This window comes from Mus musculus, chromosome 11 (genome assembly GCF_000001635.26).
Source record: "Mus musculus strain C57BL/6J chromosome 11, GRCm38.p6 C57BL/6J".
In the NCBI taxonomy this organism is placed as follows: Eukaryota; Metazoa; Chordata; class Mammalia; order Rodentia; family Muridae; genus Mus; species Mus musculus.
Window position 1 is genome coordinate 76,982,936 of NC_000077.6, and position 27,147 is coordinate 77,010,082.

The following is a 27,147-nucleotide window of genomic DNA, read 5'->3' on the forward strand; positions in this document are numbered from 1 at the left end:
CTCAGCAGCTTGCAGACAGCTCAGACATCTCATAACCACCTGTACTCCCAGAAAGAGGAGATCCAACTTTGTCTTCTGGCTCCGTGGATCTACAGTTGTGTGTACATACCCCTACACATACCTATAATTAAAAATATCTATACTAAAAAAAAGGCCGGGCGTGGTGGTGCACGCCTTCAATCCCAGCACTTGGGAGGCAGAGGCAGGTGGATTTCTGAGTTCGAGGCCAGCCTGGTCTAGAAAGTGAGTTCCAGGACAGCCAGGGCTATACAGAGAAACCCTGTCTCGAAAAAACCAAAAAAACAAAAATATGTATGCTAAAAAATAAGTGGTAATATTCTGTTGTTTTAATATAGTCTGCAAGGTTTAAATCTCAGACCGTTGGCAGAGTGTCAGAGAGCTCAGATAAGCACTGCATCCATCACCTGGGCTCTTCTGTCTGAGTGGGTCTCAGCAGCCGTACCCCAGACTCTGCCTGCCCTTCACAATGGCTTCTTCCCTTTCCCATACAAGACTCAGAAGCACTGCCAGCCACTTTAGGATAGCTTGTTTATTTGCTCAAAGACTATAAATAAGAACTAATGCTTAAATGAAATTGTATTTCAGAAATTGACTTCTTTATACATTGTCTGTCTTCCTGAACGGTACCGTTGGGATTCCAATTTGCCATTCTTTCTCGGGCTGGGAGATGAGCCTTCAGTTCAGAGCCCCACACCCGCAGCCTGCTGCACCCCATAGCACCCTTGGGCTTCAGACTCTTCTCAGCACTTCTGGCTTCAGCCTTACTGATCCTAATCTCTGTAAAACTCTGAGACATGCAGTGTCAACAGTTGAAGCCGGCACGTCTGTTATCTGCCCAGGGTGCAATTACTTGGCAGCTTTCACACTGAGGGTGTTGTGGGCCCCGAAGAACTCATATCCTGCAGAAAGAGGCTAATCAAGGCAGGTCCTCTTGGCAGGGACATGGGAAGGGTGGGCTGCAGTTGATAGGAGATTTAATTTGTGAGGACTTAATGTGATCTCCTTTTGGAACAAGATAGTGCAGATGTACTTTGTGTGCGTTTTCTCTGGGCTGTCTTTGAAGACTCATTTGATTGTGTGGTGATAGCATTGTTAGAAGGACACGGAACTTTATTACAGAGTCTGCCTCTATCCTTTACCTGCCCTGCCAACCGCCCAGAGCCGGCTAGGTCATGCTCAGCCTGCACTATACTGAGGGGAGGATAACTGATGTCTCAAATGGTGTAGGGGAGCTTTTGAGATGGTCTAACATTGTAGCCTGGGCTGTCCTCAAACTTGCAGCAATTCTCCTGCCTCAGCCTCTCACATGCTAGGAATCCAGGCATTAACCAGTATATCTCTCTTTGACAAGAGAAATGCTGAATTTCTGGGGAGTGACACTTAAGATGTAGCAGGAGTGAGGTTGACTAGCACTGATACAGGTGGCATAGCAGAGCTGGAGGCCCACAGATAAGAAGCAGCACAAGCCAGGAACTGCTCTGTGCTCTCTCTTTACCTGCCATTGGAAGCAGCAGCCTTGAGTCAAGAGGGTACTCACCAGGTTGAGCATCCCTTGACAAGCCTTGGTTCAGCACCCCTGAGAGCACTGTGTGTGCACATATGATGCTGGGAACTGGAGCCCAGAGTTTATTGCACAGTGGACAAGTGCTCAGCACTGACTTCCTTAGAGCATTTTCTCATGAGAGTGGTCTTACTGGTGTGCACATGTGATCGAGCTGTGTCCACTGGTATCATCTCCATCCTTAAATTTTCTCACTGTGGCTGGCCAGCAAGACCCTGTACCCCCAAGGTCACAGTGTTAGGAGCCTGCCATCATGCTCAGCTTTTTAGGTGGGTGCTAGGGATCTGAACTCAAATCCTTGGGCACAGCAAGCACTTTATCTACTGAGCCTTCTCCCCAGCCCATAGAAGTGTTTAAAAGTTAATTTTTAATATAACAAATAGTAATCAATATATAGATATAACCCACACAAGTGAATTTAGGGTCTTTAATTATTTTTTTAGATTTAATTATTTAATTATGTGTGTATGAGGGTTTTCCTGCAGGCATGGATGTGTACTGAGTGTGTACCTGGTGCCCTTGGGGGTCAGAAGAAGGCATTGGATCCCTTGCAACCAGAGCTATGGATGGTTGTGTTATCATGTTGGTGCTAGGAACAAAACCTAGGTCCTTTGCAAGAACAACAAGGGCTCTACACCACAGGGCAATCCTTCTAGCTTTCTTCAATTATCTTTCAGATATAAACAGGTTTTAAAGCCAAAGAAGTTTGGAAACTGCTTAACTAGAGAAACTTTGGGGGGGGGGGTTTTTTTTTAATTTTAGTTTTTTAGGAGGGGTGCATGTGCATGCATTTGTGCAATTGTCTTTGTGTCTCTGTCTGTGTATTGTTTGCTTCGCTTTGTTATTTTTGAATCAGGGGTCTCATATAGCCTAGGCTGGACTTGAACTCCCTATGTAACAAAGATGGGCTTGAAGTCTTGATCCTCTTGCCTTCACCTCCCAGTGCTGCTGTCAGAAGAATGTGCTACCACACCTGGCTTTAGACTACCTTCTTGGGAGAAGCATCTATGTCTCTTCTCCCTTACTCTTGGTCCTGTGTAGGAATGAATACCACTAGGTTTACATAAATAGAGGAGGGTGGCTGAGGTGTCTAAATAGTGTGTACCAGCTGCATCCTGTGGGTAGTGGATGCTCTTCCCTGCAAATCCTCTGATGTGCATGCAGTGCTCCTGGTCAGGTATATGCTTGCAAATGCTTGTGCCCTGCACTCCTTCCTTCCCTAGCTCGGTAACCATGCCTTGTTTTAACACACACTCTGTTAGTCTCTCGTTTGCACTTTTTTTCTTTATACTGCAGTGGTTTAAGCTGAGTATTTGCCCTGTGAGCTTGTTGAAGGTGTGGTCCTGAAGTACTGATGTGGACCTTACAGAGCCTGAGACTCAGGTTCATCTCTCCAATAAGAAGACCCAGGTTGCTAATCTGGGTACTGTGCTGGGGACTGTGCGCCACTTGCTGTCTCAATGTTCTGGCATTACACATTCCCGTTCAGAAAAGCAAGGACTGTGTGATCACCCAGTGTCACCTGCAAATGAGTGTCTGACCGCTGACCATAGTGGCATGCCCTTAGCAGCTTAGCTGGTTGCTCTCAGAGTGTGAGAGTGGGGGCTGCTGTGCTTGCCGTACTGCCCTAGAGACAAGTCCTCCCGGGTGACTATGAGCCAGACGCTCGGCACTGACCTGCTGGTGTACAAGTCAGCACCACAGAGGCAGCTGCGCGTGGGCCAGCACGGGGCCTGCAGAGCTGTAGGGCCTCTCTGAACCCCCTTTTCATAGTTGGTGAAAACACAGCAGTGTCTATCCTGTCTGCTTCACAGATTGCTAGTAAACTGGAGCTCAAATGAGCTCAGTGGGCAGTGCTGGGAACTTGGTGTTTTTGTAGAAGACCTTTTTACACTAGCAAGAAGTTCTCCTTTCTGCCTGCCCTCTGAACTCAGGAGTGTTTCTTCTCTCCTTTCCAGGCTACCTGTGCATGACCGATGAGTGGTTCTCGGAGTACGTCTACGAGGTGGTGGTGGACAAGAAGCATGTCCCGGAAGAGGTGCTGGCTGTGTTAGAGCAGGAGCCCATTGTCCTGCCGGCATGGGACCCCATGGGGGCTTTGGCTGAGTGAGTGCGTGGACTGCCTCCTGCTCTCCTCCTCCCATGGGATCGGATGGAGCTGCCAAGGACAGACCCGGGGACTGAAACCAAAGTTACATGGATGGCTGTTCCCACAGGATACAGTCAGACTCTTGGGTTTCCAGTCTCCTCCAGGAACCTCTTTGAGAAAAATGCTTTATGCTGAAACAAAATATTCATAAAGGAAAAAATAAAGGGGAAGGATCGGGGCATCCGTTGCTCTCCTCATCTCTGACGGCTCAGGATCTCGTAGCATTTTAATTGGATGTCATTGTCCTCTGTCACAGTCTTTGTGTTTGTAGTAAGACGGAGTAAGATGAGCAGCTGAGGTGTACGGAGAACAAACAGTCCTGGGCTCCTTGTTCCTAGAGTAGATTAGGGGAGGGTTAGCTAGGATTTGAACTCTCAACGCTGCATGCTGCCTCACAGGTCACTGTCCTTCCTACCTGGCAGTCGCTGAATTCAACTTCTGCCGAGTTGTTTCCTGTGACAGGAAAGGGGAGGTTGATCGGTCTGAGATGACTCCTTCTCTTCCTGGTCTGAGCTGTGGGGCTCCCTCGGGCCAGGTTAAACGGGGTTCGAGAAAACCTTGTCAGGGGCTCAGCTGTAATCACGAGGGTCACCCACTGAGTGCTTTAATGTCTGTGTGCGTTGGGGTTGGGCGGGGAGAGGCAGCGATGCTCGTTCTTTCTGATAACTGATGGTGCTGAGAAGCTTTGGAATAAAACCCTTTGCTAACTGAGAGCAAGCCGGCGTGTCTGGTCTGTAAACGTTCTCTAAGAAGGGGTTATTGGGCTACAGTGGGAGCAGCCGAGCTGCTGAGACTCTTTCTTCAAAGTGAAGAAAAGGAGGAGAGCTCGGGTTCTCCTCCTCAGCTGCTCTGCAGGCCTCGATCGCGGCCTGAGCCTGCCCACCCCCACCTCCCAAAGGGCTCCTGCAGAAGCCTTCATGCCCCAACTCTGGGGGCCCTGTCCCTGCCATCCAGCACTGTCTCACCCAGACCCCGTGTCTCTAAGGTGGGGACTCTGGTGGTCTCGCCGTAGAAGGGGCTAAGTCGCATGGGTGGACGGACGGCATCGCTGTTTTGTTGAACACTGAGCAGAGCTCCTAGTTAGCATTTACAGCAGGGTTTGTGCCCAGGTGTTCCTGGCTCCCCAGAATTCTTCTCAGAGCTTGCAGGGGATGTTGTTTGTCATGACACTTCCCAAGGTCAAATTAGATAAAGACTCAAGCCTTAGCCAGTGTGTTCACAGTATTTAAGGCATCCTATACCAGGGTGATAATCCATCTCTACATGCGTGGAACCACAGACCTGAACATACAGGTCACCTTCAAACTGAAGCTAAGGGAACCAATAACTAACTTCTCATTTGTAACTACATTTAGCAAAAAGAGTTGGGGTGCTATGAGAGGTGGAGTGGAGTGGCTGAGTCTGAAGGATTGTCAAGAGTTCAAGGTTGGCCTAGGATACATAGTTAAATTCCAGCCCAGCCCAGAGAGCAAGAGCCTGTCTCAAACAAAACAAAACAAAACAAAACAAAAGAGATGGTGAGGAAGCCGGGTGTAGTGGCGCACGACTTTAATCCCAGCACTGGGGAGGCAGAGGCAGGCGGATTTCTGAGTTTGAGGCCAGCCTGGTCTACAGAGTGAGTTCCAGGACAGCCAGAGCTATACAGAGAAATCCTGTTTCAAGCTCAGAAGAAAACCCAGAGGTTCCAGGCCAGCTACATAGGAAAACACTGTCTCAAAACAACAAATAACCCCCCCCCCACACACACAAACAGAGAACCCTAAAAGTAGCTAGATTGGGGGGAGGGGCATTGGAATTGAGGTGTTAAGTCTGACCATTAGGGTGGAGATGTGCTTCTGTTAGACAGTGATGGATGGACTAACACCTATGCGGAAATGTTCTGGACTGGTAGGAAGTGAACGTAGGAGAGTTCCCAGACAGTAAGAAAACACAAAACCGTCCACAGAGGATAGGAGAAGGCCGGTGAGACGGCACAGCTGAGAAAGGTGCCTGCTGGGCGAGTCTAATGCCTGAGTTCGGTCCCCAGGACTCAAGGTGGAAGGAGAGGACCAACGGGAAGTCGGAATGGTGTGTGCATGTCTGTTTACCTGTACATACACATGACATCATACAGCAGTCCTACATATACAATGCAAATCAGATACCAAATTAAGATAAAGTACATGACCCAGTATGGTGGTGGCTTGTGACTTCTGTCTCAGCACCTGGGAGGTAGAGGCAGGAGGATCTCTGTGAATTCAAAGCCTGATCTATAAATCAGTTTCCAGAGCAGCCAGGGATACCCAGTGAGACCTGTTTCAAGACAACAGAAAGAAAAGTTCATTGACTGGGTCAGTAAGTTATAGCTTATGTAAGTGGATTAAACAGTCCTTTAAGGGATACTTAACTGCAGTTTTTGAAGGAAAGTGAGCTGTGTGTTGAATATAAGAGAAGTGGGTAACCTTCAATATAAAAATGCATTGCCAGACATAGAGATGCACACCTATAATTGAAGCACTTGGGAGGTGGAGGCAGGAGGATCCAGCCTTCAAGGACATCCTCAGCTACACAGCCAGTTCCAATCTAGCCTGGGGTATAGGAGGCCCTTTCTCAAAAGCTTTTTCAGGTAGTATACTAACGGAAATAAGTCAGTGAAGCTACAAGCTGTAAAATGAGGCCGGTTAGGATAAACTCCACAGTGTATTACTCATACAAGCTGCAGTTTGACTGCCTCCCTGGAGTTGGGTAACAGTGCATGCAGCCAGGAAAGGTGCTGAAGCAAAAATGTCAATAGAGATGGGCTCTCTGCATGGCTTTACTCAAATTTCCAGAAAAATACGAAGACCTTAAGTTACTGTGCTCCTAATTAACGTCTCAAAATACATAAAAAACTGAAAACTATGAAAAAACAAGCAGTCACATCATAATAGGAGTTTAACCAAGAGATGAAACAGCAGAAAGTTGACAAGTATAAAGATACAGTATTCGGTGTGTCTGCATCCCTCCTGGGGTCATCTGAGCACCTGCAGGACTTCCTTAAACTTTAACCATTTTCTAGTATTAGTCAATCTCAAATGTCACACGGTTGTTATGTAGCCCCACTCCAACCACACAGCACTTAGGTGAGAAACCAAAATTGGACAAGTCTAATTGTGTCCTGGGTCCGAGAAGAGGTTACCTAGGAAATTTAACCTGAATTATAATTAGATAATTATACAAATACACATCAAAAGGGATCAGAGGGATTAAGCCTAGAGGAAGAAATACCTGCAGAGGCTAAACTGATCCTCAAAGCCAAGAGTTCATTTTAAGTTCATTTTAAAAGGAAGAACATTAACAAATGTTTTATGAGTAAGACTCACCAGGTGTGTGTGTGTGTGTGTGTGTGTGTGTGTGTGTGTGTACACATACACACATATATACACACATATATGGATACCTGAATGGCTGTGGTAGCTGATACCTTTACCCCTGAAATCTTGGGAGAAGGTAGAGGCAGCAGGATCAGAATTCATGGTTGAGGTCCTCTGTGGCTTGTCTAGCAAGTTGTTCTGCAGGAGACAGGCCGGTTTTCTGAGGGCTTATTGGCCAGCCAGTCCAGCAGAAACAGCTGAGTAACACTCTCAAAAATTACTATGGAAGCCGGGCGTGGTGGCGAATGCCTTTAATCCCAGCTCTCAGGAGGCAGAGGCAGGCGGATTTCTGAGTTCGAGGTCAGTCTGGTCTACAGAGTGAGTTCCAGGACAGCCAGGGCTACACAGAGAAACCCTGTCTTGGGAAAAAAAAAAAAAAAAAATTACCATGGAGAGTGACAGGCAGACATCTGCCATTAACCTCTGGCCTCCACATGACACGGTAAATAGACTGTTTTATGGCCTAAATAATTATTTTTTTTAGTCTGGTATAACTGATAACAAAAGCCATGTAAATTTCACCCACAAACATAGATGTAAAAAGCACTTACAAAAAATAAAGGACTTTTTTTTCCCCCAACAAAAACAGGGTCCAGATGAGCCATGTGGAGGTAGGTGCTGCACATCTATATCCCAGCAGCTGGGAGTCTTGAAGCGAGAGGATTGTTGAGAGATCAAGGTTAGTCTGACTAGAGTGAGAGCCTATAATCCCATGCCAGCACTCTTGAAGAGGAGGCCAGCAGATCTCTGAATTTAAGCCCAGCCTGGTTACTTAGTGAGTCTGCATAGTGAAACCCTGTCTTCAACAACAAAACAGCATCAGCAAACCAACAAGATCGAGAAGGAAGAAGCAAAGAATGGCAGCCATGTCTTTGGGTACCCAGAACGGAAGGTGAGGGTTTGCCCCACTGTATCACCGGATGGCAAAGTTGGTGACTCTGGAAGGCCCCCAGTGCTGAATTCTCTCGTGAGTCATGCTGACTGTCAGAAACCAAGGCCTGATAATGGGACACGACTTCCCATGTTGTGACATCTGTGGGTACAAGGCACTCTCCTCAAGTGGCTCCTGTGGGAGGGGAGTGCCTGGCTCACCATGGCTGCAGTTAGCCATTTGTGGATTTTGTTTTTAAAGTGGTTCCAGATGAGACCTCTTATATTTAGGGCATGTTCATAACTTCCATGGAGATGTCACTTAGTCTCTGGGGCTTGTGGGACACAGGTACTGAAACTAGGAATAAACTGGCCAGAGTTTTCTGTGTCCTCTTTTAGACTCAAGTCTTTCCCACATTCCTACAGAGGGAAAGGAAGAGGGGAGGGAGCGGGCATTCAGCTCGTACCAGCCTGAGGGAGGGTGTACCTCCTTTGCTCACCCTCTTGCCTACCCCTGGCAGGACCCCTTATGCAGAAACACAGCTGGAAGTGAGCTTCTTCTTCTCCTTCTCCTCCTCCTCCTCCTCCTCCTCCTCCTCCTCCTCCTCCTCCTCCTCCTCCTCCTCCTCCTCCTTCTCCTTCTTCTCCTCCTCCTCCTTCTCCTCTTCCTCTTCCTCCTCCTCCTCATCATCATCGTTATTAACAGTTGCTTTACAAGACTATCTGTGGAAGGACAGCAAAAACAGAAGGACTGTGGTGACTTCCCTGGGCTGGGTGTGACTCCCTACCATGTACAGGGCTCTGGGTTTCATCTGCAGTGCCATGTGCAGAAACCTGTGTCATCTCCGAGACTCACCTAGGGAGATCCTAATGGCTCACCAGACCTAAACATCTCCAGAAGCCACAGAAGTCCTTAACTCCTACTAGGACACGTTTGATGACAGGGACAGTCATACTCAGCTCACCTCTCCAAACCCACTGTTCTTATTCACCTGGCTCCAGTTTATCTCTCCAACACTTGATCTTCAGTTCTGCCAGCCCGCTGTACCATCTTCCTAATGCTCTCCCTCTGGGTCCTTGTATGACTGGCTTCTCAGCCTTCAGGTCATAGATACTGTCAAAGGCCATCAGGTCACCCCATCTAGGGAGCCAGTTTCCCTCCTATCCCTCATCCCTTGGACACCTGTCAGTCTGTCCTGTTACTTATTTTCATGACAGCACTTTAGGCCTTGTGAATGTATTTATATGTTTTTATTGTCTGGCTTCCCCCAAAGTCAGTATCCCTGCCAGCTTCCCAAGGGCATGAACATTCTCTCCCCTTGCCCCCACCCCAACCCCAGGCACCCCAGCCCCAGTGTATTCTCCATGCCAAGAAAATACCAGAGGCTGGGTGACTGAATGCCCTACAACCTGATGGCAGTAATCAGTTAAAAGCTTATGCAGAGATCTGAAGCCTGCTTCCCTGTAAGCTGGTGGGGACAAGTTGAACAGGAGAGCAAAGGCCCTGTGACTCCATATTCATTCTTAGGTGCCTGGGACGGCATACGTAGGAGAAGAGGCAGAGAGATGAGCAATGGCCTGGCCTGCTCAGCTTTCTTCTGGCTTGAACCTTTCTATTTCTAGTTAGCCCAAGCCCAAAGGAATAGCAGAAGGAAGATAAGACAGACAAGCTGCCTGGTGATTCAGCTTAGAGGTGGCACAAGCCTGGAGAAGCCACTGACATTCTCTGAACCTCGGTTTCCACATTACCCATATTAAAAAGTTATCTTAAATTTCATTAAGTATGAAAGCTCTGCTTGAACATGAGAAACACTCATATACTTTTAATAATTCAGCATTTAACCTATATGATAGGAAGAGGGCAGAACATTATGCATGTATTTAGAAGATACACAACAAAAGGCAGCTTTTATTAAACCCTTTCTCCCAAGCTTCTCCAGCAGCCTGGTGTGGCAGGAAGGCTCCCCGGGGAGTTAAGAGAACTCCCTGATCCCCAGCTAAGTCTGTCACTGAGGTAGGAAATAAGCTGTTAAATAGAAAGGTGACTATATGTGAGGCTTCCATGCAGCACCGTGAGGGCTGTGACAGCCTGAAGCTACAGAGGAACTGTATACCCACTTTTGACCACAGAGACCGCAGACCTCAGGGAGGAGGGTAGCCAGCTCACCAAGAAAGGCCTGTGGGGAACTCCCCAGATGCAAAAGTCTTGTTGTCACTGAAGTGGGGGCAGGGAGAGAAGAGCCCAAGAGAGTTCACCCAGGATAGGGAAAGGGAAGGGAGACAGAGACACGGGGAAATGGCTTCTGCTCACATCTGCAGCCCTGAACCCAGAGGGGAGCACTGTCTTCCCACAGCATCCTCTCTGTCACACACAAAGACACTGCTGCTGAGGAGTCACCTCCCACATGGAAGGCCATTGTCTATGGTGTCAAGGGGATCCAGTAGTTTTCCAGGGCTTGACAGCTTTGCAAGACGCTCAGGTTCTTCGAATGCCTTTCTCGTCTCGTTTTTATTGATTTATGTATTATTTAAAATAAAGAATGCTGGTTTGAGGGGCAGGGCCATGGTACACTGGTAGAAGGCTTGCTTAGCAGATCTAAAACCTGCTTTTCTGGGGGGAAAATTATAAAAGCATTACTGCAAATTCTTTTTAAAAAAATACTTATTTTTATTTCATGTGTATGAGTGTATTGCCTGCATGTATGTGTATGTACCACACATATGTCTGGTGTCTACGGAGGCCAGGAGGGAGGACATTGGATCCCCTTGAACTGAAGTTACTGATAGTTGTGAGCTGCCATGTGGATGCTGGGCACCCCCTCTGAAGCAGCAAGTGCTTTTAGCCACTGAGCCATCTCTCCAGCCCCTGCTGCAGATTCTCAATAGTCTGAAATGTGCACAGTGGGCTAGAGAGACGGCTCTGTAGTGAAGAGCACTAAAGCTCTTCTGCGTGTGTGGGTCCCCAGCATCCACATCGGGTAGCTCACTCACATCCACCTGCAATTCCAACTCTAAGGAGTCTGATATACTCCTCTGGCCACATACTCATTCACCTAGACACATGTAAATCTGCATATATAATATAATATAATATAATATAATATAATACAATATAATATGAATTTCTTTATATATACACATATATAAATCTTTTAGAAGGAGAAGATGAAGAAGATGAAGAAGAAGAAGAAGAAGAAGAAGAAGAAGAAGAAGAAGAAGAAGAAGAAGAAGAAGAAGAAGAAGAAGAAGAAGAAGAAGAAGAGGAGGAGGAGAAGAAGAAGAAAAGAAGGAGAAGGAGAAGAAGAAAAAGAAGAAGAAGAGGAAGAAGAGGAAGAGGAAGAAGAGGAAGAAGGGGAAGAAGAAGAAGAAGAGGAAGAGGAAGAAGAGGAAGAGGAAGAAGAAGAAGAAGAGGAGGAGGAGGAAGAGGAGGAGGAGGAGAAAGAGAAGGAGAAGAAGAAGTAGTAGTAGTAGTAGTAGTAGTAGTAGTAGTAGTAGTAGTAGTAAACCGGGCGTGGTGGCGCACGCCTTTAATCCCAGCACTCAGGAAGCAGAGGCAGGTGGATCTCTGAGTTCAGCCTGGTCTACAGAATGAGTTCTAGGTCAACCAGGGCTACACAGAAAAACCCTGTCTCAAAAATCCAAAATGAACAAAAAAGATATACCATGAATAGTGAGTTCTTCCCACCTCCAGTGTTCTTTCTTACCAAGGCTTCGCTCTGTTCTGACTCTTCCATATCTCTACATAAGTTTAGCTCTGAGTGCATATGCACCCATCCCCCCACTTGTCAGTAAATCTTGGGGTACTTCCACGTCAGAGTGCTTTAAGTGGAGTAGGAAATCAGTGACCACCAGGATATGACCCTAAGGTTGCTTACAGATAGGGGAGGGGATCTAGTAGGCCGGGTATAAAAACAAAGAACCTTGGCCCAGAGATGAAGAGATGGGGAGATGCAGAGATGGAGAGATGGGGAGATGCAGAGATGGAGAGATGGCTCAGTCAGCAAAGTGCTTGCTGAACAAGCGTGAGGATCCAGAGTTCAATCCCCAGAGTATTTAAACGAATGAAGAGAGAGAGACAGACACAGACAGAGAGAAAGAGAGAGAGAGAGAGAGAGAGAGAGAGAGAGAGAGAGAGAGAGAAGCCTCGTGAAGACACATATGCTTCTAATTCCAGTGCTAGGAAGAAGTACCAGTTAGCCAAATAGTCGAGAGATTCTGTCTCAAAAACCTCTTTAGAGCAACTGAGAAAGACACCAAGATCAACCTCTGGCCTCCAATTCACCCCCACACACAATGTCTCCGTTCCCCCCCACCAACACATACAAAAAGCAAACCAAAAAAAAAAAAAAAAAAAAAAAAAACCACACCAAACAAACAAGCAAACTGGTTCAAAGCCTGATGCTTGTATAATTCCAGCACTAGGAAGGCTACCTCAGTCTGGCAGTAAGTTTTCAAAGTCAAGACCAGCCTGGACTACACAAGCAGATGTTCCTTGAAAACCTGAAGGTCGCATCCCCCTGACTCCTATCTATAAACGCCCTTGCTAGTTTCCACATCAACGGCTCACACCCTCCCTCCTTTTAGAAAAGCCCAAGCAGTCATTAAGCATGCACAGCAAGTGCCGCTCACATCACTAAAGCGACAAGTATTTTATTTCAACATTTCCAAGTTGCTCATGAGGCCCGGTGGTAGAAGCACATTGTTCAGGTGCCAGGCAGATGCTCTGTAGAGGTCTAGCATTATCACCGTTGGCCCTCCTGTGAGGGCGTGGTGCAGCCTCATGGGCTGCAGGGGAAGGACCACTCCCTTGGGTAAGCTCTGAGAGGAGTTAAGATGATGGGCACGCCAGTGAGAGGGCAGACTGCTGAGGCACCGGCAAAGGAGGCCGGGGGTGGGGGTGGGGTCCAGGGAGGTGTGGTACTTGGATGGGGCTGCTTCTCAAAGGTAGGGCTCACGAGAAGTGGCTGAGAAGAAACCAGAAAAAAGTGACCAAGACAAAGTCCACCTACACGTTTCCTGTCATTTCCAGAGCTGTGCCCAGTCCTCCTTCATCTCTCTCCTACACCCTAACGTGGTCAGCCCACTAACATCAACTGAGCCTTCTCTGGCACCCCTTCTTTCCGCTCTATCTTGATTAGCTAGGTCAGCCTCAGGTGGTTGCTGGGGAGATTCCAGGCCTACTGTGGTGGACATCCGAAACAAGAGATTCCCTGAGAGGGAGGGGTGTGGTAGCCATTTCCTGGGCCTAAGAAGAAGCCCACAAGGAAGGGAGAGCTTCCTCTTCTGTCACGGTGTAAACAGAACACAGGCAGACAGACAGATGGCACCGAGAGCTTCCGGAGGGAGCTGCTGGCATTCACAAGGCTTTGTCCTGGCCGTCGTTGGGTTTTGGGAATCCAGCTAGTCTTCGTGGTGATGGTGGTGGCGGCATGTGTGTGTGCATTTAATGTGTGTCTGTTGCCGTGGAGGCTGGCCGCGTGTGGCAGCTGGGCTTCCGTGTCTCTGGGATGGAGCTAGCGAGTGAAGAATGCCTGGCAAACCTCCCCTCCATCCAAGTCTCCTCAGCCCTTCTGCCGGCTCTGTAGCAGCGTTCCCTAGCCCAGTGCAACGCCTTTGTGGGTGTCTGTCTTGCATTTCCTCCCTGTGTCCCTACCAAGTGTCAGAAACGGGAAGGAAGGCAGGATGTGTGGGAAGGCAGGGCGGCATTGCCAAACAGCTCTGCAGGCAGAGGGACCAGGTCTGCTGAAGGGACTGTGGGACAGACTGGGCTAAGTTGCTCCTCCAGAATTGCCTCCAGGGCAAGAGGAAAAAAAAATAGTTGGAGGGAGGCTAAGTATGCACTCTGGCCAGGGGGCTGTGGGGAATGAGGTGTGGGCATGGTTTGGGCAGCTGTTAACAGTCCTCAGCAGGGAATAAGAGATGAGACCACCTGAGGCTAGTCTCAGCTGAAGTGAAGCATCTGCCGAGAGCCTCTCCACACCCACACACACCAGTCTGACCGGACCAGTGCTATCATTCTCCAAGACAAGGCCTAGGACACTGTGGTTAAGAGTCTCGTCCAACCCACAAGCAGAGGGTTTGAGCCTCTATCTATCTCATCCTGTTCAGAGAAATGTCACCAATACTCAGCGCTCACAATGTGGCAGTACTACTAAGTAAGGGGAGGCAACCGGGCAGGAGGAGCAAGGCCCTGGGAAGGTCGGCAGTGAGCCGGTAAGACTGAATCCGCATGGGGACGGTCAGATTGGAGACGGGAGTCTTAGCTGATGCTCAAGTCCGCCCTGCTCCTCTGTCTGCCTGGACCCCTCCTCAGAACAAACTTGTTCTTGGGCAGCCTTGTGTCTGCACAGGAGTTACAGGCACGGAAGGGAGACAGCAGACACGTGTGTTCATTGAAAGGGAGGGGCCCAGTGAGGACCCTGGGACCCTGGGGTTCTCCGGGTCATGGAATGGCCAGGCCTGCCTAAGGTCAGCTCCCCCAGCCAGTCCGCTCCCCCACATCGCTAGGGCCGCTCCTTGCATTCCCGGCCCTGGAGCCTAGGTGGCACCAAAGCCTCGTACTGGTGATCCCTGCGGCCGGGAACCGCCCACACCTGCGGACAGTGAACCAACCAGCCCTTCCTGGTGCCAGCGCAGCCCAGCTGCGGCTTCTGATGTCTGGGCTCGAGCCCCTCTGGAACAAAGGGGCGCCGGGGCTTTCTCGCAGACACCGAACTCGCCATTACTACCTCTTTTCTAGCTCTCCCTCACTCGCTTGGCCGGATGAGAAGAGACAGGCTGGCCGGCCCGGGTCCTGACTTCTCTGCCTCAGACACAGTCCAAAATAAGTAACATATCTGCTCTTTAAAAAAAAAAAAAAAAAAGCTCCCGTAATTTTGGTGAAAAAAAGAATGTGATAACATTAAATTCATTTTTAAGCTGTGTGTGTGTGTGCGTGTGCGTGTGCGTGTGTGTGTGTGTGTGTGAACAAAACAATCTATATAGACTTGAAAACAGTGCTCCTGTCGAAATACTGAGCGGCTTGAAAGGCTGGTAGTTTGTCCAGTGCCCAACCCCACAGGCACAGGCGGGTCCGCGGACCAACACCGATGTTCTCTGCAAAATTTTCCTCCTGTGGCTAAGTAGCACTCTCAGATCCTCCCGGGGGTGCTTATTGTAGGCTGCTATCGGGATGGGGAGGTTCCCGACTAAGCTCGCATTCCACCTAGAGAACCCAGACAAAGTCAGGAGTCCTTGGAAAGACGGTCCGCAATCGGCTGTGGTCAAGAAAGAATGCTCTTAGGGAGTGACACGGAGCAGGACCTTAACGTAATTTAGGGCAGATTTGGTAAGGGCAGAAGTGAACCTCGTTTTGTACAGCATCCTCCAGCCACACTAGTCCAAAAGCAGAAGAGTCAGATCCTTCGCCCTGCCCTGCCCTGCCCGGCCCTGCGCCCTGGCTGCTGTATGTGCAGGAATGAGTGGGGGGCTCTGCCGCCCTCCCACCGGACAGGGAGCGTGGACCCCGCCCCTCCCCCCCCCCCCTCCAGCTGCGGTAGCAGAGAAACAAAGTTCTTCGGTCTCAAAGTGACGCAAAAATTCTTGCGGAGCTCTTTGGCGGCGGCTATCTAGAGATCAGACCATGTGAGGGGCCGCAAGTACAAATAGCGCGGCGGGCGGCGCCACTCCAGCGGCCGCGCCGGTGCCTCGAGGGCGCGAGGGTCGAGCCGCCTCCGCAGCCCGGGACCCGCCGCCGCGCCTCCCGCAGGTGGGTCGCTTTCCCTTTCTTCTTATTCTTTTTTTCTCTCTTTTTTTTCTTTTCTTTTTTGTCTCTAACCCACGCTTCTTTCTAGAAGCCCTCGGTCCCCGCGCTTGACTGCCTGGATTTCGGGTGCCTTTGTCTGCACCGCGCAGGGTCCTTTCGAGGGACCCGATGGAAACCCTGGAGACCCAGAGCTGGCCCAGCGCAGCCTCGCTTTTTGGCAAAAGTTGCTGTAGTTTCCAGCCGTGATTCCGTGCTTGGGCTTTACTTTTGAGACAAGGGCTGGTAGGTGGCTTTATGCAAAGACGCTGGCAGACACAAATGCCCAAATAACCAGAGAAACCTTTGAGAGACACTTAAGAGGGTCAAGCCTCTCTCTGTGCGCTCGAATGGTCTCACTGCGGAGCGCGAGCCGACTCAGACAGCTCACAGGCCATTCAGAATTTATGGAAGTACCAGTGGGCTGTGCTATACTAAAGTGTGTAACCAACAGTTGCTGGAGGCGGGGGTGTTTCTAAAAGGCTGGTTGGTGGCCCGAGATTTTTTTTTTTTCGCGTTTGTGTGTGTGTTGCATATTGAATTATTCTTTTTAGTTAAGAGTGCTCAAGAATTTGAAGGGTGTGTATGTATTTTTATGATCATTTTTTTTTGTCCAGAAAAAATGAACCAGGTCAATGGATTATTTATGGACCTGCTAGCTCTCATCGTAGTAAGGGGAGAAATCAAATATTTAATGTGTTTTCAGTTACATGGGAAACATGTCTGAGAAAACAACAACACTGGGGTTTGTTTAAAAGTAATAGAGAGCCAAGACAGCGTTGGAGGCTGTTGGATGGACATGGAGGGGGAAACAGCTCTGACTATGGCCCTTCACTTTTTCGTGGAGCTGTGGATAGCTTCCTTCTCCCACCCTGGTCCCCAGCGAGAGGTACTGCTCCAGAAAAGGCTGATGGGCGGGTTCTTCTGCAGTGCAGGCAATATCTTACTTGTTTTGGGCAGCTGTGAGGCTTGAATCCAGGGTCTTTTGTACCCGGAGCAGACATCGTACCACTAAGCTACATGAAAAGTAGGGACCTAGCCTGGCAGTTAATCTCTGAAATCTCCTGGGTTGGAGCCTTGTAGAGACTTTGCATGGTAAGAAGAGAGAAAGAAAGACTGACTCTGCCCTGTGTGCTAAGGCATACTTGTACTGTTCAGGCGTTCAAGGTTGTCTTCAGCTTCTTAGCTAAGTCAAGGCTAGCTTACACAAGACCCATTTCCAAAGCAAAACAAAGCCGACCACCCCCAAGCAGCTTGTTCATTTGGGTATGGAGCTTTCCTTACTAAGCCTGAACAAGAGCAAGCTGAAACTCCTCCTCAGTAAACCTGGGATTCATGACACTCGGTTGGCCACATTTCAGAGTGGGAATTCCCAGCCTGGGCACTCAAGACTCAAGTCTGTTTCAGTTTCCAGTTAAAGAAAAAAAAAACCATATTATATATTTCTATATGGATGATATGTAACAAATATATATCCCCAGGGTGAAAAGGGGGATATATTAATATCTTAATGGAATCCACGATGTTTTGGGAAATTTTAGAATCCTATGAGCATTTTGATGGAACTTGGATTGGGGAGCAGTGTGTGTGTGGGGTGCATGTGGAAGAATTTCCCTGATGGGTGGTGACTGTGGAGTTTAGGGACATGGGTTGGGCTCTGTGGCAGGCTTACAAAATACTCTGGGTGCCCACACCCAAGAGAAACACGGGTAGTTCTGGAAATAAAGCCAGTTCACAGCCATCTCTAGGTTGTACTTGCTGAGTAGCACCGTTTGGACACACAAGGCAGTCGGAGGAAGCTGAGTTTTACTTTGGATTACTGCTTTGACAGACTTAATTCTTAAAATGCCAATGGCCAGGTGGGTTATTGTGCAGTCATTTCATGCTGGGAAGGCAAATAGGGCGTTAGCTGTTTTCAGTAACACTGGAGGTCCTCTGGGGCTCATGAACCAAGGCTTTGAGTAAGAGGAAATAGAGGGACCTTGGAAACAATGTTCAAGCTCTTGTGGCTAAGGTTCTAACAGCCCTCTTTGAAATAAAACAAAACACAAAATATAATCATGGTGCAAAATACCTACGGGCCAGGACCACTGCTCTAAGATGGAGTCCTCCTGGGATCCTCTTGTATTTCGGCCAAGGGCAGAGGCTCTGCACACTCAGACTCCTCTATGTTCTGTGCCTAAACCATGCCCCGCTAGTGGGTGGAGTTCTGGACTTCCTGAGTGAGCCCTGCTAGCTGAGCATACACTTACTGATTTCTCTGCTAATCTCCAGGTTGGCCCCTCCCTCTGAGGTTTTTGTGTCTGGCCAATGAGGCACCGGTAGGAAACCCACATTTGACAAAACACCTGCTTATTCCTACCTGAGTACAGCTAAAGCTTGTCTTCCAGGGGTCAGTTCCAAGAAAAATGCTTCCTTAGACAAAACAGCGTTCTAAAAAAAAAAAAAAAAAAAAAAATCTTCCTAGGAGAGTCCCAGGTAGAAAATGGATCAAATTACTTTTTAAAAAGAAACCTAACATCCCTGATTCCCTGATGGTCCCAGAGCACAGAGGGGCAGCTGATCGCTGGGGCGGGCATGAGACTCACCATGGGCCAACACAGCCACCTTACTTCCAGGATGACCTCTTGGCAGTGACTTTGGTCCATATTCAGAAAGTGCCAATCTGTGAGTAACAGCTCTGCCTGGCTGGCTCCTCAAGACTGGTGTGTGTGAGTGAGTGTTTTCCTCTCCAGATTGGGAAGTTAGATACTTGTTTACAGACCGTTAACGACACAAACCAGCAAGTGCTTTTTTCCCCATTCTAACAGGGACAAAGTCAGTAGGCTTTGCTGGGGTGCTGCTGGGTGGCATCTGAATGCCTTGTTCTCATTGCCCTCTTTGCTTGGCTTCCTATAGAAGCTGGCAGCAGCTCCCAAGCTCCCACCCAACCCGGCTGGACTTAAGGGACATACTAGGTATGAGGTCATAAGTTGCTAAACTCCACAACTGGACAAATTCTGTGACTGTGCAAAGCCAGAGCAGCACCCTGGGCATGTGATTTGTGGAGGATAGGTCTCAGTTCCCCAGGCATGGAGGAAGGGGTCCTGGAGTCCCAAGGCCTGATTTTTTTCATGACATCATTTACAGTAATGAGGACAGAAGTGAGGGGGGCTGCATGGGTCAGGGGATAGCCTCAGGTTGCTTTGGGGCTGGCTCAGGAACAGCTGGGTGCTCTGAGAGACCCTGGAGCCCAGGCCAGCTGCTAGGAGGATCGAGTCTGGGACTATCCTCTCACGATTTTGTGTGGCCTTCTGGGACGTGTTCAAGGGGGAAAAGCCAAAACAGTTTGTTTCCTTTGTCTCTGACTTGTGGAATAAAACGAGTAAACTGCATTATTCACCTAAATACTTCCCACCCCACCCCCAACCATCCCCCTGTAAGGAAGGGGCCTAAAATGAGGGAGTGGAGAGGCCAGAATGACCATAGAGGAAAAGCCACCCATGCCATAGTTCTCAGGACCTAGCCAGGCTTAGACCTTGTCCCCTAGCTAAATGTCTCAATGATCATATTCCTTGTTTCTGAGGAGCAGAGCTGAACTGAGGAGGAGGAGGAGGAGGAGGAGGAAAGATCTGAGGGAGGGTGAGCCGTGCTGAGCGGTCCCTGTCCCCAACCCTGGGTGAGGGGCTGGAATTAAGTTTTCTTCTCCCAGATCTCAAATGAAAGTCAGGGTTGGTGACTCACATCTGCAATCCCAGGACTAGGGAAGCAGAGGAGGGAGGATTGGGAGTTTAAGGCTGGCCAGGGTTCCGTAATAAGACCTTATCTTCAACCAAGCCCCAAAAGGTCAAAAATCAGTCACTTCTGCAAGTATGTGCCTCCCTCACCTGGTGAAGGGTTTGCTTGCTCTAATCAGGCATAGAAACAGCTAGAAGGTTGGTAACCCAGCATCTGCCTGGTGTCACTTGCCTGTCTCAGTGATTCCTCCTTTAGTGGGTGGGGTTAGCTTTTGGCTTATAAACTACTTTGTGGGGAGGGCTGTCTTGTTTTGTCTTGTCTCTCTTTCCTCTTTCTCCGCCCTGTGCACTAGTGTGCATGCATGAGTGTGGGGTGCACTTGCTTGTGTGGGCACATGTGGCCAGAGGTCGATTGCTGGTGTCTTCCACCATCACTTTATGTTTTCAGATAGCCTCTCAGTGAACCTAAAACTCTCAGATTGATCGGCCAGGGGGTCCCCGAGATTTTCCTGTATTCACCATTCATCCTCTCACTCCCCCCAACCCCGTGCCCCAAACCTCCCACCAATTCAGTGCTGGAGTTTCAGACTCTGCCACCTCTCCCCACTTTGCTGTGTGTGCTGGGGATCCCAGGCTTGTGCAGTAAGCACGTGAGCATTTCTCCTGGCTCCCTCCCCTTGCTTGGTATGCATTTAATCACATCTGTGTCACACGACCATGTGTCTTTAATATGCTGCAAGGGAGGAAAAGCAAACCTGCAGAGGGGACATCCCTGTCTTATCTAGGTTTCTGGGCAGAGTGCAGCTCAGGGATAGAGCAGTTGGCAAGGCCTTGGTCTATCCCCAGCTCTGTGAAACAAACCTGGTTCCTGCCCCTCACACCCAGCTGGCCTTTCTTTGTCCTTGTCCACATTTAAAAGGCAGCTGCAACAAAGTAAGACAATTTTGACTTCTGCTAAAAGTTTTCTGTTGCTGGGCAGTGATGGTGCTGATCTTTAATTCCAACACTTGGGAGGCAGAGGCAGGCGGATTTTCTGGGCCAGCCTGGTCTACAGAGTGAGTTCCAGGACAGCTAGGGCTACACAGAGAAACCCTGTCTCGAAAAACCAAAACCAAAGCCAAACCAACCAACCAAAACAAATAAATAAAAGTTTTCTGTCGTGGAGTGAATCCTTTCCCCCTCTTGCTCTTTTTTCACCCTAGCCCAGGCTAGCCCTGAGGTGCTGGGATTGCAGGTGTGAGCCACCAAACTTAAATGAAATAAAGAATTCCAACTGGCAACTTGAAAAAGCCCTTCAAGGGCCTGGAAGGCACTAGAAGATACCTCCCCAGGCTGGCATGGGGGTCAGCTGCCTTGACTGGTTTGTTTTAGTTTCCTTTGAGAACCAGAAAGAGGGTCAAATAAGCAGATGATTTCTGGTGGTTTTTTACCAGCTGACTGCTGTGTTTTACAGGCTTGTTTTGAGAACGTTTACTTCTGTGTGTAGGAAATACACTCCCAGTTCCAAACAGCCAACTGGCAAGTGAACATTGAGTGCAAGCAGTAAAGGACACACCTGCCTGTGCTTGTCTCAAAGTCAGCCTCCAGGCTCAACCTTAGTCCCCTGCTTCTCAACCCTGATCTGCTAGAAACTTAGAACTGTCCTGGCAATGTCCCTTCCCCCACCTAGGGATGCACAGTGGGTCTACCCTATAGGAAGTTGGGGTGGGAGTGGGTTAGAAGATCTCGTCCCTTAGGGTGGGACCCTGGGCCTGAGTGTTATCTTGGGGGAAGAAATGCTTGTTTTCTCTGGGCTCCAGTGGGCCACAGGGCAGCAAGGAACTGTGGTCACACCCAGGAACCTGAGGCAGGCCCTCCATGCGCAGAGCTGGATAAGTCTTGCCCCAGTAAGCAAGTGTTGGAGCAGAGACCTGAGGCCTCAGCCCCTGCTTCCAGGGGGACCTGAAGCAAACACGTGTCATGGAGGATTCAGGGCTTATCTTGGGCTCGGATGCAAAGAAGAAGCTTCATGGAGAAGGCAGAGCATCTCTTGCCAGGCCTTCAAGGTTATAGTGTGAAGATATGCAGGCATGTCCCAGGGCTCACCCTGGAATAATCTGGGCTTCTTGTTAATGCGCCTTCCATCACAGATATGTCTTTACAAGTTCCCAGATGATACGTGTCTTGATTAAGAAGTCCAAAGCCACTGAGGTCCCAGCTGGAAGCCCCCAGTCCGCCAGACTGAAAGTCCTGTAGGCCTTAGTTTTCCTACCTAGCATGTGAAGTAGGGTGTAAAACAGGTCTCGCATGTGTTGGAGGCTCAGAAACATCCACCGTCATCCACTGTTGCCGGGGTGCTGTTTTTGTTAAGTCTAGCATCGGTCATTCTGTAATTCCCCACATGTAATTTTCATGTTAATCTGCTTCTAAATGGGAGAAAATAAGAGGCTCAGAGATGTTAAGCAGCCCGGTCAGAGTCACTCAGCCAGTAGGTGGTGGATCTGGGTTGTCTGTGTAGCTGTGACATGTGAAGGAACATCCTGGGTCACAGAACTGTTCAGTGACCAGAGATGGAGGCTGTCTGGGTGTGGCTGCTTCTGTCCACAGAAAGAAACTCATCTCACCTCTTTGTGCCAAACCCATCTCCTTTTTTAAATATAAAAATAATAAGGCCATTATATTTTTGGTTCTCCTTGGGCATGTCTGAATCGGTCCTGATGTCTCATCCTCTAGAATATATACTGTGTGGAGAAGTTGGAATGTCCCCTTTCTGTTGCCAGGCCAGAGTCTTCTTCTTGTGCACAGTAACTGTCCCAAGCCACCCTGAGCAGTGTGACCTACTCATTCCATTTCAGAAAACAAACCTATGTCTCAGACCAGTACTCCTTTGCAGAAGCCGGTGGCTGTGGCCACAGAGACCACATCTAAACTGGAGTTTGTTTATACTGAACATCTCTTTATTTACTTGTGGGGGAAGATGGGGTCCTCATGACCTCCACCTACAATGCTACCCAACTTAGCACATTCCACAGCCCCTCAATGGACACAAAGGCAAGCCAGCACTTTACACCGTGCAGTAGTGGAGGAATCAAAGCAGCTCCGAAATCCTATGGCACAAACTCCTATGGGACTTAGGGGTTAGTCTGAGGGATATCGGCAGGCCATGTGTGTGGCCAGGAGGCAGGAATCCCATGCTCCTTGGCTTCTCCCAGAAGTGCCATCTTCCCAGAATGGTCCTACATGTGGCCATGGAAAAGGATGGTACTGCGGGGCAGGGCTCGTGCCTCTCTGGGGCAGGTCCCACGTTTGTTGCAGCCAGAACCACACAGTTCTGCCAACCTCGGTAGGTGCCTTGGAAACTCCCTCCTCCAGCACAAAGAGAGCACATTGGTCCTTGGCTGGATGACCTGTAATTAATGTTATCTCAGCGTTCCGCCCGTGATTCAGGCTGCGGGTTTGTTTTGGTTTTGAAAATGGAAATGGAGCATCCTGAGAGATGAATTCACTTTAATCTTGACAAAGTATAAAATTCCCAGAATATGTATATATATATATATATATATATATATATACACACACACACACACACACACACACACACACACTTTTTTTTTTCTTAGAATGTGCTGATGACTGGTATACGTAAGAGCCACAGCCATTGCCAGAGGGTTGGGTATTTTATGACTAATGTTATAATTACTTGCTTATTCAGATACTGGTTCCCCTGGCTACAGAGACAGTTTGTGAAAAAAGAAAACACGGAGATTTGAACAGAAGTTTAAATAGAAACAGGTTTTTTTCTCTCTCTCCTGCATCCCCTCCGACCCCCACCCCCCACCCCCACCCCCGCCAGCTTCTTTCAGTTCTGGGGAGAGAACCAGAGCCTTAAGACTCTGAACATCACCTCACCCCAGAAACACTTCTTAGCTAACTAGGGAGACACGGAGGGAATTAGTTGGAAAGGAGAGTTTGAGCAGAAAGTGAACCATCAGCTATTCAGTCAGCTGCCCCTGTGGTGGGAGTGGAAGGTGTGGGAAGTGGCAGGTGTGGGAAGGTGTCGGGTAGTGGCAGACTCTAGCCTCATAGCACAGTTGGGTGCTGGGGTGGCACACACAACCTGTTACCTGCTCAGCCTGGGATAACAGTGCTTATGTGCTGAGGGCAGCTTCTGGGGCATCTCTGTCCCTGGATGAATTCAGAGCTTGCCAGGAGGAGGTCTGCGCTGTAACACTGACCTCCTTTGCTGTCTTCCTGCCCCGGAGGATAAAAATATCTTTTAGAAAAGCTTTCAGGAGAGAATACTTAAAAACCAACCTTCTTAACGACTTGGACTTCCCCGCCCTGAAACCAGCTTGCTCTCAACCATTGTAATAGGATGCAGGTGTTGGGAAAGCCAGAGTGGGGCTCCGGACAATCAGGAAGGCAGAAGAGTCACAGTGCCAACAGCAGCAGCAGGAGCCCTGGCTGGGTACCTTCTGGACCCAGGCTGGTAACCGGAAGTTTTCCTCTTGCTGGGAAAGACAGGGGAATGAGTTGAAGGGAAGCTTGTTTTGTGGCTCAAAGGGGCTGTAACTTTGTATCCCAAGTGCTGTGATCAAAAGTGAGGGTGTAACAGAACCCTAGAGAGTAAAGTTGTGAGAGCGAGACGGACCCCTGGGGAGGAGCAACCTGCTGTCTCCTGTTGCCTGAGGGATGCTCAGACCAGGGTTATTTTATTTTATTTTTATCAAGTTAGAAAGCTCTGGGCAGATATTTCAGGAAACTAGAGCTTTCTGATGGCTGAGATAAAAATAGAGACTAGGATATTGTCCTTCCAGGAGCTGCTCATTATAGCTGCCAAGAAATGAAGACCATGTCATAGGGGCTGAGTCTGGGGCATCCTGGGAAATACACATTGCCCCTGAGAGCACGGACCCACATGTTCCCATCCTTGCTTCAGGACGTCCAAGGGAAAAAACACAAAGGGAACCCAGAACACACTGTCTGGCTCTTGAAGCTACGACCGCCTCCTCCCTTCCCCAGGGTCTGCCCTCAAGCTTGTCTGTCCTTCATCCGGAGAGTTAAATGTGAGAGGATAGTTCTGGCGTTGGTGATCCAGAGCAGTTGCTCCAACAAGACAAAGAGTAAGGGGCCAAGCGTGAGCAGTTGCTGTCAGCGCCATGCCATCCTCACACCTGGGCACGATTTCTACACCTACTGTTTGGTCTTCAAGGGTCTTCTGTGTTCAGTGTGGAAAACCGTTTAAGTTTAGCATGGTTTTGTTTTTAACTAAATTGATATCTCAGCATTCTCCCCCCCCCCCCCTCTCTCTCTCTCTCTCTCTCTCTCTCTCTCACACACACACACACATGCATTAAAGGCCTGATGAGTAGATACTTATGGCAGATGAGGAGATATATGGTTATGTTTGAAGTTTGCTAGGGCTGGGGCTTTAGCACATTGGTAAAGCATGTATGTAGCATGTGTAAAGGTTTGATCTCTAGCACCACAAAGAAAAAGGTCCTTACCAAGTCTAGTTGAGGAGGTGACAAAGCAGACCCAGTGGAGGCCAGATCCTGGCACAGGTGAGCAGGATGAGGCTCTGTCTGCACGGATGGGTCAGAAACCCTGTTCTTCTTAGTGGCGTTTACACTCTTGAGTTTGAGGTAGGATGGGAGCCAAAGGGCCAGGCAAGGTAGACTCAAAGACATGTATGTATGTATGTATGTATGTATGTATGTATGTATGTGTGTATGTAAATGTGTGTGTGTATATATATATATACATATATGCATGTATGCCCTATCTACATATAACCAAATTATCCCTTGTTGCTCCAAATATTTTTGGCAGCAATCGATCCTTTTAAAACCTAAATTTTTAGTCAGGTGGTGGCAGCGCACACCTTTTTAATCCCTGTACTCAGGAGGCAGAAGCAGGTAATCTCTAAATTCAAGGACAACCTGGTCTATAGAGTGAGTTCCAGGATAGTCAGGGGTACACAGAAAAACCCTGCCTCAAAAAACCAAAAAGGAAAAAAACCAAAAACCAAAAAACAACAACAACAAAAAAAAAAAACCAAAACCAAACCAAACCAAAACAAAAATAACCTAAATTTTTCTACTTTGCTTTTAAAAAAAGAAAAAAAAAAACATTGAACACAAAACTCTAATTACTCTCACCACCTGGTGTTTGTATCTAATCTTTGACAATATTTATATTCACGGTATGCACAGTATGTTCAGGATTTTTTCAGCGTGTATGTATGTGTGTAAAACTCTACATTCTAAGCAAATGCTCTATTTAGATACATACCTAGCCCCCCACGATATTTTTGTCTTCACATCCATCTGTGTAGTGAGTTGTGGAGCTGTACAGAAAGTTATGCTGTACCTCGGTTGGTTGCGTGCTTGCCCAGTGTGCACAGAGTCCTGCGTTCAGTCGCCAGTGTGACATAAAACAGACCTGGTGATGCTCACACATGGTTCAAGCAATCAGAGGTAGAAGCAGAAAGGTCAGCGAAGTTCAGGGTCATCCTTGCCTTCATGGTAAGTTCGAGGCCAGCCTGAGCTTTTTGATCCCCTGTCAAAGAAGAAAAGGAAAGAGTAAAAATTTTCAAACCCTAGCAGGTAAGAGCTGAGCACTGACTCGCGTCCCTCAGTGGGCCTTTGAGGTTGGCACGGGATATCTGCCATTGTGAGCAGTGCTGAGAGCCCATTTCTAGAGAGGCACGACATCTCAAAGCATAGGCGTAGCTTAGTCCCTAAACTGTCAAGAGCTTGAAAGAAAGAGACCTGGAAGGTCTTGGCTGCTTCTAAGTTTATAGCAGGCAGGAGGTTTAAAGTCCAAAAGGGCTCAGATTTCTACTCCACGTGTAGAAATCTCATCCTCAGTCCAGAAGAGAGAGCCCAGCTCCTTCCCTGTGCCCCGTCCCGGCAGTGAAATGAAGGTACAGCCTTCCCCAGGGGCACATGAGATCAGGGTCACCAGGTATGCCCGGGTTCAGTGGCCTGACCCCCTGGATCACGGGTGTGCTCATACACGGGTGTGCTCACGGCTGCAGTGATAAGTGGCTTAGTCCCAGAAGTACAAATGGTGAGGAGTGGTGGAGGACATGGCCCCTGGTACCTGCAGAGGCTCTATGGGAAGGCTGACAGGTGGATCCCGGGGGCGGGGGTGGAGGGGTGCTGGACTCAGAGGCAGGCAGCTGGAATCTTCCTGGGGCCAGCCTGGAAGGGTAAGAGAGGACCCAGATATAGGGCTTTAGGCACCTCCCGAAGGCGATGTTTGCTTCTCTCTTCCTCTTTAGTCTACCTTGGTGCTCCCTTTAAGTGATGGAAGGAACTGTCTCTTCCGGCTGGCAGGCAGAAGGCATGGCTGTGTTGCTGTTTGTGGGCCTGGTATCTAGGGCTCACTGGCTCTGCAGGGAAGCTCTTCTGACATTCCTCTGGGTTACTGATAAACTACAGGGGGCATTTGCGTCCCTCTCAATGACACAAGTGCTGGTCCTTAAGTAAAGCCTGTGTGCAGTCTTGGTGATTTGCTATTTTTGTTTCGTTTCCTTTTCAGATTACTTGGTGGTGATTTGACCCCCTCCATTTGTTGAAAAGTTTTGTTGATTTTATTGACTCTGAGCAAATGGGCTGGCTTATAGATTAGAACATTTATAATCCTGTCACCTAAGGTCATTTAAACTATCC

At 48.6% G+C, this 27,147-nt stretch overlaps 2 protein-coding genes and 1 long non-coding RNA gene across 6 annotated transcripts in view, besides 13 other annotated features; 2 read left to right on the plus strand and 1 right to left on the minus strand.

The window, feature by feature from the left end:
- Blmh (bleomycin hydrolase) overlaps nt 1-4,454 on the plus strand; it is a 41,734-nt gene extending 37,280 nt beyond the window's left edge. The window contains exon 12 of the mRNA NM_178645.4: nt 3,541-4,454. Within this exon, the coding sequence (NP_848760.1) occupies nt 3,541-3,692 (152 nt within the window). The 3' untranslated portion in view covers nt 3,693-4,454. The remainder of the gene's footprint in view (nt 1-3,540) is intronic.
- Nucleotides 13,227-13,237: a protein binding site, noted in NCBI's record as "m5HTT (-2424/-2414) Pet-1 binding site". NCBI's record gives the evidence for it as "EXISTENCE:protein binding evidence [ECO:0000024][PMID:10575032]".
- Nucleotides 13,227-15,712: a biological region, named in NCBI's record as "solute carrier family 6 member 4 gene promoter". NCBI's record gives its function as "regulatory_interactions: Slc6a4".
- Nucleotides 13,507-15,712: a promoter, noted in NCBI's record as "-2143 promoter fragment in the reporter construct". NCBI's record gives its function as "drives expression of the Slc6a4 gene in transfected human JAR cells and embryonic rat raphe neurons" and the evidence as "EXISTENCE:reporter gene assay evidence [ECO:0000049][PMID:9489712]".
- Nucleotides 13,618-13,639: a transcriptional cis regulatory region, noted in NCBI's record as "fragment from the 4x-m5HTT(-2024)-luc construct". NCBI's record gives its function as "four copies can activate an adenovirus major late promoter-driven reporter gene in transfected retinal cells from postnatal rats" and the evidence as "EXISTENCE:reporter gene assay evidence [ECO:0000049][PMID:10575032]".
- Nucleotides 13,625-13,635: a protein binding site, noted in NCBI's record as "m5HTT (-2024/-2014) Pet-1 binding site". NCBI's record gives its function as "transcriptional activation" and the evidence as "EXISTENCE:protein binding evidence [ECO:0000024][PMID:10575032]".
- Nucleotides 13,717-14,656: a transcriptional cis regulatory region, noted in NCBI's record as "region present in the -1937 reporter construct but absent in the -1001 construct". NCBI's record gives its function as "activating element in JAR cells and raphe neurons based on higher promoter activity with the -1937 construct compared to the -1001 construct" and the evidence as "EXISTENCE:reporter gene assay evidence [ECO:0000049][PMID:9489712]".
- Nucleotides 15,134-15,367: a transcriptional cis regulatory region, noted in NCBI's record as "region present in the -527 reporter construct but absent in the -294 construct". NCBI's record gives its function as "repressive element in cortical cells based on higher promoter activity with the -294 construct compared to the -527 construct" and the evidence as "EXISTENCE:reporter gene assay evidence [ECO:0000049][PMID:9489712]".
- Nucleotides 15,134-15,584: a transcriptional cis regulatory region, noted in NCBI's record as "region present in the -527 reporter construct but absent in the -82 construct". NCBI's record gives its function as "activating element in JAR cells and raphe neurons based on higher promoter activity with the -527 construct compared to the -82 construct" and the evidence as "EXISTENCE:reporter gene assay evidence [ECO:0000049][PMID:9489712]".
- Nucleotides 15,134-15,712: a promoter, noted in NCBI's record as "-527 promoter fragment in the reporter construct". NCBI's record gives its function as "minimal promoter fragment necessary for reporter gene expression in transfected human JAR cells" and the evidence as "EXISTENCE:reporter gene assay evidence [ECO:0000049][PMID:9489712]".
- Nucleotides 15,368-15,712: a promoter, noted in NCBI's record as "-294 promoter fragment in the reporter construct". NCBI's record gives its function as "minimal promoter fragment necessary for reporter gene expression in transfected embryonic rat raphe neurons and cortical neurons, but insufficient for expression in human JAR cells" and the evidence as "EXISTENCE:reporter gene assay evidence [ECO:0000049][PMID:9489712]".
- Nucleotides 15,561-15,568: a transcriptional cis regulatory region, noted in NCBI's record as "CRE site mutated in the 5-HTT exon1a CRE mutated-Luc construct". NCBI's record gives its function as "necessary for Slc6a4 promoter activation by ATF4 in transfected NIH 3T3 cells" and the evidence as "EXISTENCE:site-directed mutagenesis evidence [ECO:0005528][PMID:22572884]".
- Nucleotides 15,561-15,568: a protein binding site, noted in NCBI's record as "CRE ATF4-binding site". NCBI's record gives its function as "activates the Slc6a4 promoter in transfected NIH 3T3 cells" and the evidence as "EXISTENCE:chromatin immunoprecipitation evidence [ECO:0000226][PMID:22572884]".
- Nucleotides 15,632-15,639: a TATA box, noted in NCBI's record as "putative TATA box in the Slc6a4 promoter". NCBI's record gives the evidence for it as "COORDINATES:motif similarity evidence [ECO:0000028][PMID:9073170, PMID:9489712]".
- Slc6a4 (solute carrier family 6 (neurotransmitter transporter, serotonin), member 4) overlaps nt 15,662-27,147 on the plus strand; it is a 33,747-nt gene continuing 22,261 nt past the window's right edge. The window contains exon 1 of the mRNA NM_010484.2: nt 15,662-15,740. The gene's annotated coding sequence lies outside the window, so the exon portion shown is untranslated. The remainder of the gene's footprint in view (nt 15,741-27,147) is intronic.
- Gm12343 lies at nt 22,404-26,938 on the minus strand. Of its 4 annotated transcripts, none has more exons than XR_388859.3 (4): nt 26,576-26,938; nt 25,763-26,029; nt 23,593-23,719; nt 22,404-22,875 (listed from the first exon to the last, which is right to left on the minus strand). It is a non-coding gene; the product is annotated as a predicted gene 12343 (long non-coding RNA). The 4 variants fall into 4 exon arrangements; XR_880024.2 differs by lacking the exon at nt 22,404-22,875 and having other exon boundaries at nt 23,364-23,719; nt 26,576-26,676; nt 26,762-26,898; XR_880025.2 differs by lacking the exon at nt 22,404-22,875 and having other exon boundaries at nt 23,365-23,719; nt 25,841-26,029.